This window comes from Mus pahari, chromosome 7 (assembly GCF_900095145.1).
Source record: "Mus pahari chromosome 7, PAHARI_EIJ_v1.1, whole genome shotgun sequence".
NCBI lineage: Eukaryota > Metazoa > Chordata > Mammalia > Rodentia > Muridae > Mus > Mus pahari.
The window spans coordinates 77,039,688-77,049,928 of record NC_034596.1 but is presented as its reverse complement, the minus strand read 5'-3'; the positions used below and the strand labels follow the sequence as shown (position 1 = coordinate 77,049,928).

The window sequence follows — 10,241 nt, the reverse complement described above, 5'->3', positions numbered from 1 at the left end:
GAGAGAGAGAGAGAGAGAGAGAGAGAGAGAGAGAGAGAGAGAGAGAGAGAGTGTTCATGGATACCTAAGTGCACACAGACACCAGAGACAGGCACTGGATCCCTTAGAGCTGGAGTTACAGGCAGCCATGAGCCACCTACAATGATTTGTGAAAGACAAAATGCTTTCCTCCATTCCAGAAGCCACTCTAAGTCAGAAAACAGTTAACTGTTGGAAACTAGTGGGCTTTCTATTTCTCTTCCAGCCTATGAGCAGAGATTTAACCAGGAAGTCTGTCGCTTCACTGACCTGAAAAGCTAAAATATCCCGCATTTACTAATGGGTAGGTATATTTAGACAGAGGAGTTGAACTTAGTCACTAGTGTCTATCTGGACTGTGGAGTCCAGTGTCAAGCCTGTCTCTGTACATCCCTGTGTCTGCCCACTTGTTCAAGACTCTATAGAGAGTAAGTACAGTGGTTTGTTTTCTGTTCATGTTATGACATTCAAACCTTGCAATCTGTAGTCAGGCAGTAGTGACACAACCCTTTAATCCCAGGTCTTGGGAGGCAGAGATAGGTAGATCTCTATGTTCAAGGCTATCCTCGTCTAGATAGGGAGTTCTAGGACAGCCAAGGCTACACAGAGAAATCCTGCCTCAGAAAACAAACAAATAGAACAACAACAAAATAAAAGAAATAAAAAAAAATGGTCTCCATACACTCATATATTTGAATGCTTTAATCACCAAAGAGTGGAACTGTTTGATAGGATTAGGAGGTGTGGCCTTGTTGGAGGAAGTGTGTCACTGGGGGTGGGCTTTGAGGCTTCAAAAGCCCATGGCAGGCCCAGTCTTACTCTCTTTGCCTTAGGTCAAGAGATTACTTCGCCTTTGAAGCTGTAAGACAGACCCCAATTAAATGCTTTCTCTTGTAAGAGTGACTGTGGATGTCTCTTCACAACAATAGAACAGTAACCCAGACAGTTAAAGACACATCTAGACTACTGCTAAGGATTTGAGCATGCTCATTAGCTAGAAGGGTTAGATTTTAATTAATCAATTTTGAGGCAGGGACTCATGTAGAATGGGCTGGGTCAAACTCTATGTAGTTGAGGATAACCCTGAGCCTGAGATCCTCCTGTCTCCTGACTGTTAGATTACAGTCTTGCACCCCCAGGTCTGGTTTATGTGATGCTAGGAACTGAACCCAGGTTATCGGGCTCCACTCCAGAAGCATGCTGCCGCATGAATTACATCCTCAGCCTCTGGTCCAAAGGCACTGATCTTAAGCCATCAGATGAGTTTCTACACTTTCAAATCTCGTAATCTTTAAACTCAGGGCTTGCGGGTTCCAAAGAAACTTTCACTCTACAGACCAACCACAAAAATGAATAATGGTGGCAACTATGAAAAAGTCATAACCATAAATTTTATAAGAATGATTAATTTATGATAATTACTCCACAGAGTACTTAGCATACATTATTTTACATGTTGCTATATACATATAACTTTACAAGGCTGCACACACAAGACCCACATGTTGCTGTACTTTGAGTGACTTACAAGCTTCACTGGACTAATTCTGGCACTTGATTCTTAACTTGCAGCCACTGAAACTAACTCTACACATGACTCTGCTCACAATACAACCTCCTACAACACTCTGCACTCAACTATTCCAGACCAGTTTTGGTGGTCAACCTAAGGAAGGTCCATTTATGTAATACAGTTTTCAATCAACAAACACGCATTCAGAGCAGACACTGAATAATATACTACCAGACCTGACCCTGCCCTCACTGAACTTCTAAGGCACTATGGCAGTAGAGCTGTCTAGACAGCGAACATGCAAACAAAGATACAAACACATGGTTGTGAAGCACCATGAGAGCAGCTGACCAGATGAAGTGATGGCACTAAGAAGGGTGCTGTTTACAGTTAGGGGGAACTGTGAGATGATACGTAGGCCCATCCTACACTACAGGACAGTCAGCCTGAGAACAAGACGAGAATGAGAGGAGAACAAGAGGAGGAGTCTCCTTTCGGAAGACACCACAGAGGCAAAACTCCTTCACGAGGAAGCAGTGTATCAGGCTCAACTGAAAGAAAGGAGGCCACCTGATCCTGGCACAGCGGGAAACTGCACAAACTGTAAGTAAAGGCAGAGATGACTTTAGTATGGCCTTGGTAAAGATGTTGGATTTTTTTATCCAAAGCTCTACATGCAAAGATATTAAAAGGGAGTAGTGATTGTTTCTAGCTCCAGCCATTTACCTGTGAATTTTCATAATTCCACTTTTCTTACCAACTGGGTAATATTCCACTGTGTAAATGGACCACATTTTCATTACCCATTCATCAGCTGAGGAGCATCTAACCTGCTATGAACAGAGGAGCAGTGTACACAGATGAACAGTATCTCTGTAGTTAGGACACAGTCCCGTAAGGCTGATCTACAATGTAGGAGATCAATTTTCAGCGTTTTGAGGGTCCCCACACTGACTTAAACATACAGTAGCCATACAAACATACTAGATGCAGTAACTCAGACCCAGAAAGGTAAACACCGCATGTTTTCTCATAGGAGTGCTATCTTTTAAACTGTAGGTGGATGTGCTTCAATCTAAATAACCACAGAGGTTACACTAGTAGTAAAAACAGGGAGCAGAGGGTCTTCCAAGCAGGGGAAACAGAACAAAGTGCTATAAAGAGATAAAGAAACTAGGAGGATAAAATGGGGACACACAAGGAAAGGGTAAAGGACCACATGCAAGGAAAGACAACTAACACTAACTCTGAAAAGTTATAGGGGGGCTGGAGAGATGGCTCAGTGGTTAAGGGCAATGAATGCTCTTCTGAAGGTCCTGAGTTCAAGTCCCAGCAACCATATGGTGGCTTATAACCATCTGTAATGAGATCTGACGCTCTCTTCTGGTGTGTCTGAAGACAGCCAGAGTGTATTTACATATAATAATAAATAAATCTTTAAAAAAAGAAAAGTTATAGGGAAGTCTACAATTGTAGAAATGTCCTAAAATACATATGTAAGGAATTTTAATGAAGTTACCATATAATGGGGGAGACAATTATACCCCCCTTAGTAGTATACACTAGACATCTCATACTACCAAGTAACCTCCAGGACCAGGAATAGGTTACATCTAAAGTCACTGGTCAAAGGGATCCCACAGACACCCCCAGGGGGTGGGGGGAATGACAGGCTCTTTGCAATGTTATTGGTACCTTTCACGACCTGGTGATAAGACCCTATTGTTGAAGATACCATTTAGTTATGTCACAGAACATGGAGACACTGAGTTGGTGCCCAACCAGCAGCTTCCCTTCTACTGACTAAGTCCATAGTGCTGGAAGGAGGAGAAAGCGGCCATGAGGATCATCAGGGACAAACCCAGGGACCTACACAAACAAGGTTCCCAGTGCAATAGGGCACAACCGTTATGGAAGGCACCAACTGCTTCATTTAAAAAATTGGATTTAAGGCCCATTCCTTAATATGGAACTCATAGCTGATACTGTAAAAGTGTCCAAGATCCTGAAACTAAATAGATTATAGGCCCTAGGAGAAAACCTACTACTATTATTCTGCTAAATGAACATAGAAATAAAATGTCTCCTAATGACATACTGCTGTAACAATAGACCAGTGCACCACTGCTCAACCCTCGCAGCAGAAAGGTGTCCTTGCAGTACATCATAGTTAACAGAGACCCACAAGTAGGCAATGTGTGAAGCAAGAAGCTTTGGAGCAGAGCCCTAAATGAGATGTCTTTGTCAAACTCCTCCCTTCAGAGATCTTTGCCCAAGAGGAGGCAGGAAGCCTGTAAGAGCTAGAGGTCATGGGTAACCCCAAGGAGAGAATGCCTTTCAGGCACAACAAAACTGATGCACATATGAACTCACAGAGACCATGGCACCACACAAAAGAACTGTACAAGTTTCAACTAGACAAAATCTGCACAGAGAAGGGGTAGAGAGCACCATGTCCTACCCCCTAAGCAAGAAGCAATTGAGAGAAAAATCAGTTTTCATCAATGAAGTGACACTAGGTATAAGAACTACACTCCACAGCAGGCCCCACACTCACAAAATCGACTCCATGTTTTCTGTGTGTATGCTTACCTTGTTTTGATATGTAGCGTGTAGTTTTTACTACCCGCTTTAATGTTCCTGGGTGGGCCAAGCTACCAGCCTTCCACCAGGGTTCTCTTGGACTCGCCGATGAAAGACACACACATTAGCTCATTTCGCACATTAGCTCATCTTTAACTTGCCTTACAGGCTCAATGGCTGGGCTCTTCCAAGCCTCCACAGCTATCTTGCCCTTCCCTTTACTCCTAGCTCAACCCCACTTAATCTGCCCTCAGCTCAGCTGCCGGGCTACCTTCAGTGAAGCTTACTGGTCTTGTTGCCCAAGACCCTTTTAGACTGCCCTTCCTCTTTCCCTTTCTGCCTACATTTTGGAAGATCTCCCCCGCAGCTGAGTCTGTTCCGTCTCTTTCCCTCAAGTATCTTGACTCTCTTCCCTGTCCTCTCCTCTCTCCTAGCCTGCAGGAACCTGGAAGTCCTGCCCCTTTCTTACCACCCAGCTATTAGCCACTGGCATCTTTATTGATTTATCAAAACCCAATTGGGGACAAGGATCTTAGTGTATGGACATACAGATTCCCGATCAAAGCATCAGAACCACTCCCCCACATTGGTATTTTTGTCTTTGGGGGATGTTTGTTTGGTTTGGGTTTTGGTTTGCTGGGGTGGGGGGGTTGTTTATTTTGAGACAGAAAGAACATTTACTTGGGTGGGTAGGAAAATGGAGGAGGATCTTGGAGGAGTTGGAGGAGGATATTGTATCGTACAAAAAAAAAAAATTAAACCAATAAATAAAAGAAGTAGACAGCACCGCCTGACTTAAATCCGTGTCTGCGAAGAGCTATAAAGAGGCAAGAATAGATGCTAAGGACTGGTAACATGACTAACTTAACAGTACAGACGAAACAGTCTTGGGCAGGAAGTAAAAGGAAGAGCTGAGCTACTCTTGACAGCAGGCATGGTTAAGGGTGTGTGTGTATGTGTGTGTGTGTGTGTGTGTGTGTGTGTCTACACCAAGAGCAGGGCAATGGTGCAATGTCCATTATACCATTAACCAGTACACAACAATGAAGAAAGGTTTCTTCTCCTCCTCGCCTCTTCTATCTGTTCATTTGTCTGTTTGTTTTGGAATGGGAGCATCCATTTAAAAATCAGAATTTGCCGGGCGTGGTGGCGCACGCCTTTAATCCCAGCACTCGGGAGGCAGAGGCAGGCGGATTTCTGAGTTCGAGGCCAGCCTGGTCTACAGAGTGAGTTCCAGGGCAGCCAAGGCTACACAGAGAAACCCTGTCTCGAAAAACCAAAAAAAAAATAAAATAAAATAAAAAAATAAAAAAATAAAAATAAAAATCAGAATTTTTTTTAAATTTTTTGTGTATGAGTGTCTTGCCTGAGTGTTTTTCTGTACATCACTGGTGTGGCTTGTGCCTGTAGATGCCCAGAAAGGGGCATCAGATGCCCTAGAACTGGAGTTACAGATGTGAACTGCCACATAGGTGCTGGAAACTGAACTCAGGCACTCTGGAAGAACAACCAGTACTCTTAACCACCGAGCCATCTCTAAGGCCCTTCAGAATGGTTTTAGACATTATTTCTCTTAGATGTCTCAAGAAAGTCATGAAGACGAGTGAGTACCAGTTTAGAAGACTGGGCTAAGAATTATGTGTGCACTGATCAAGTTCTCAGAACTCACCTAGCGCGCAGTATACGAATGAACGAACCACACTCCAGCTGTTCTGAACCAGAACAAGTTTGTACATGGACACATTTTTAACACTGTCAAGTAATTGTTAATGTCAATTAGAGTCTGAGAACTTCTTATTTAAACAAACTAGAGAAAGACAGGTGCCCAGATTTGCAACCAGAGTCTCTTGTATGCTAAATAAGCAATGTGCCCTCAGTCTACCTTAATGTAAATACATTTTAATGAATTTCATCATCTAGACATGCAACTCTTCATAGACAAAAGACTGCATGTGAAGCAATATGTTAGAATAATGGTTCCCCTCAACAAATTCAGCACTGTCTAATCTCTTCTAGGCATGCAGCATTATAGAGAAAAATTCTAATTAGACAGTCTTTGAAACACCATTCACTGAAGGCTACTCTGAAAGTGAATAATCTATTTCATAATTATTTCCTTGCAAAATACTCATGAAATACGTTACACATGAGCAAACCAAGATTCAGGAAGGTGATCTTGCAAATCAACAGCAAAGGCAATATTCAAGACTCAAGATAATAGCCAATCAGTGAATTTTCATCCAAAAAAAAAGAAAAAAAGAAAAAGAAAAAGCTACCCTATCCCAAAACTCTCACCCATGCTAAGCCATGTATATTAACAATTAGAATGATATAAATGGAGTTAACAAGGAAAACAAAAGATAATCAGTTAAGTGGGAAGCTTTTCTTCTTGGTTTTCCCTATCTAGAACAATAATAGCAGAAACTGTATCTTACTCCTCTGAATGACCTATAAAAGCTGGGAGACACACACACACACACACACACACACACACAGAGTATGCCCATGCCTGTGGGGATCCTGAATGGTGATTTTGGCTTCAAAAAGTCATATATAAATCCCAGTTCATGTACCTGCCTAAGGTAATAAAACAAGTAACAATGGGGATACTTAGCTGGGCTAAGAACCTGTACACAAACTCAGTAAAGTCACTGTCACCTGCACTATTATTGGAAGAACACATGAATAATAACCATGGGTGAGATATTAATGCAGGTGAGCTTCTGCTTTAATATGGATATATATGTCACACTATCGACCTCACTATTATAGCACTAGCTTGTTTCCTAAACTGTTACACTCCTCTGTGCTAAGCCCCGGACCACGACCTCTGATCATTCATCATCCCTACAGTTCTAAGCTTGCTGCTGCTTATCCCACACTAGACTCTTAAGTTCCCTGAGAGAAGAAAGTAAATCGTATCCATTGCCAGTCATCTGTCTAACGTCTCATTACTGCGTGTCTGTCTGGCACTGCTCTACGCCCTTAGACTATAGCAATGAACAGGGAGAAACCCCTGCCTGGTCAGGGCTTCAAGTCTATTATTAGATTTCCTCAGTGCAACAGGGTGACAAAACCAGCAAGTGAGCATGTGCATCAGCCAGCAGAAACTGTTGTTGTTCAGAAATCGGGCAGAAGAGGTCAGAGGCTGCTACGTTGCTTATCAGGGAAAGTCTCACAGGCCAGAGACCTGAAATAACCTAACCAAAGCAGGCCACACAATCATCTGCAAGGGAGAGGCCCCCTGACAGAGTAGGAAGGGCAGGCACTCCCAGTCCAAGGCACAGTGAGGACATGTCAGCTGCTGGGTAGTCTGCAAGCAGTCCAACTGAGTACAGAATGGGGCAGAGCAGGGGCAGAGGGGAAGCTGGTCTAAGCACAAGGGCCACAGGACCTCAAAGAATCCTGATCTATGTGTTGGGAAGCAAGAGCAGAAACAAGCCTTGATACAAATACCATTACCACCACCACCACCACCCCAGACTAGTACCCAGCAGGGCAGAGCTGATTGAACCAGGCCTGAGTGGGGGATGACAGACTCCTGTCAGATTTTAAAGACAGAACCCACTAGCTTTGTGTGTGGACTGGGAGTGAAGAGAAAGAGAAGCCTATGAGAGCTTTTAAAGCTTTGGGAAGAGTGGAGCTGCCATTTGTTGAAGTGAAGCACTTTTATTTTCCCAGAACCTGGCAAAGTACCTAGTGCACAGTGGACACTCAAATACCTGAGAATCGAGTTTAACTGAATAAACTCCCAGGTAATTCAATATATGGCTTTCCACTTCCTCTCAAGTCTTCGGTGGTGGTAATTCCACAAAGAGGCTTAGACCCAAACCTTACACAGCACACAGCAACAAATCCTGACCTCCCAACGATCATTTTGTCTCAGATGTACAACCTGTCTGGACACTGGGGCAGGCAGCTCTGAAAGCAAGCGGGTAAGCCTGAAGAGCCTCCCCACCACAGCCTCGGAGCTGCTCATTAAGGACATCACACTCCTGGAAGGGATGCTGATGCAGAGTGAACCCGATCGGCCAAAGTGAACTGAAATGATAACATTTAATGATAAATTTTCAGAATCAGACAAGACCGACAAGTCCTGTAATAGCTCCTTTAAGCTGGTGTAAGTCCCTCGAACACATTTCTATTAGAAATCAAAATCTGCTTGACAATGCGACATTTAGCGCGCACACACACACACACACACTCACCATCCCCCAAGGCATGTTCCTGCCAATTAGTGATACTGAGAAAAGAAGCAAATAGGCTGCCCTAACTCCTGGTACTTCTCCTCTCCATTCGGGGATTTGGTAATCCAGCACCTTTGTTCTAGCCCTCTGAAGAACCATGAAGTTAGCAGAAATTCCCTAAAAATAAAAGTTAATATCCTTCCTTCCAATTACTTTAAAATTTGAAAGCTTTGTTTTCCCAAATATCCCACCTAAAATACAGTGCCCTTTATTATTATTACTTTTTTTTAAGAAGTGTGCAAACATCTTTCAGGAAAACATCCTCTAAAAACACTCCTGAGGCCTGGAACTACACAGTGAGTCTCAGGCCAGCCTTGGCTATAGAGGGAAGCCGTCTGGGAACACCAAAATCACTTCAGAGAAACTGGCCCTAGAGCACCAAGCAACAGGCGGCGGCACTCTCCTTTTCCCTGCCAGTCAAAGGCCTTGAACCAACGCAAACAAACGGGTGAAACGCTAGCCAGGCTCCCGCGTCTCCCCGCTCCCGGTCCGCAGCGCTAGCCTGACAACACCGCGGCCCCTCGCCGCGGGGCTGAACCGAATGGAACCCGCACTCAACGGATCAGCGGTTTGCAGAGGCACGAGCCCGCCTGGGGTTTCCCCCAGCACGGGAAGCGAGTACGAGCCGGGACACCCTGCGACTCCGTTTCAGCCGGAGCGCGCACGGCCTCCCCCGGGCTCCGCACACAGCCGGGGACCGAGGTGCGGGCGGGGACGCCCCCGGGGAGCGGGAGGTAGATAGCCCGAGGCCCGGGGAAAGGACCGGGGACCCCGATGGAAGGCCTCGGGCGCCAGTTACGCGGACCCGCACGAGAGGCGCTAGGAAAGCGGGACCCGGCCGGGGACCGGCGGGAAGGGAGGTGCTGCAAACACGGGAAACCCGGGGCCCGGAGCGGAGCCGGCGGGGGAGGGGAGCGTCCGCCCGCCGCCCGGACCGCGGGACGCGGGGAGGACAGGGGCGCGACCCCCCGCACCCCCCGAGGACCGGCCGAGCGTCCGCAGCGCGTCCCCGTCCCCGCCCCCACTCACCATGTAAAGCGTGAAGGGCAGGCCGAGCAGAAAGAGCCACAGGTAGAGGTGGAGCGCGTTCACGAAGGTGGCCTGGTGCGGGTCGTAGTACCAACCGCCGCTGAGCGCGGCCCACACCCCCTGCCGGAGGATCTGCAGCGTCTGCGACCCCATCCCCACCCGGCGTCGCCGCCGCCGCCGCCGTCGTCCCCGGCCCGGCCCCAGCTTCGGCCTCGTCGCCTGCGCGCCCGCGGACCGGTCTAGCCCCCTCCCGAGCTCCGGGAGAGCGGCCCGGCGCCGCGGCGCTCGCTGGTGCTGCTGCACGAGGAGGAGGAGGAGGAGGAGGAGGAGGAGACGGCGGAGGAGGAGGCGGCGAGCGGCAGGGCGGAGAGCGGTGAGGAGGAGGAGGAGGAGGAGGCCGGGCTCCCGAGCGCCGCCGCCATCTTGTCTCCGAGCTCCGAGCCCGAGCCCGGCCCGCCAGCGCCGCCGCCTCCGCCGCCGCCGCCGCCGCCGCGACCCCCGCCGGCCGCCAGCCTTGGCCCGGCGGAGCAGGCGAGCCGGCGCCCGGCAGGACGCGGAGGAAGCCGCGCCCCCTCCGGCTCCTCCTCCCGCTCCCTCCGCCCGCGGAGCGGTCCCCACGGGTACGCGCAGCTTCTGGGTCGCACGGGCGCCTCCTTTTGGGAGAAGCGAGCAGAAGCAGCATCTGGCCGGGGTGGGGATGGGGGTGGGGTCGGGTGGGGTCGGGTGGGGTGGGGTCGGGTGGGGTGAGATTGGGTCGGGTCGGGGTATGCAACGGGACCGCACTGCACCGGGCCTGACCGACCCCGGCAAGCTCACTAAAGTGGAGCGGCCTTCCAGACTTCCGGAGTTCG

General features: G+C 47.8%; 1 protein-coding gene across 7 annotated transcripts in view; it reads right to left on the bottom strand.

Moving 5' to 3' along the window:
- The window catches only part of Pcnx1 (pecanex 1), a 146,538-nt gene extending 136,641 nt beyond the window's left edge, over positions 1-9,897 (bottom strand). For 6 of the 7 annotated variants that reach the window (XM_029541145.1, XM_029541144.1, XM_029541146.1 and 3 more), the window contains exon 1: positions 9,391-9,698. In XM_029541145.1, the coding sequence (XP_029397005.1) occupies positions 9,391-9,543 (153 nt within the window). In that variant the 5' untranslated portion in view covers positions 9,544-9,698. Of the gene's footprint in view, positions 1-9,390 lie in introns of all 7 variants that reach the window. The other variant, XM_021202606.1, reaches the window with a different exon arrangement.
- Positions 9,898-10,241: the final 344 nt, after the last annotated feature.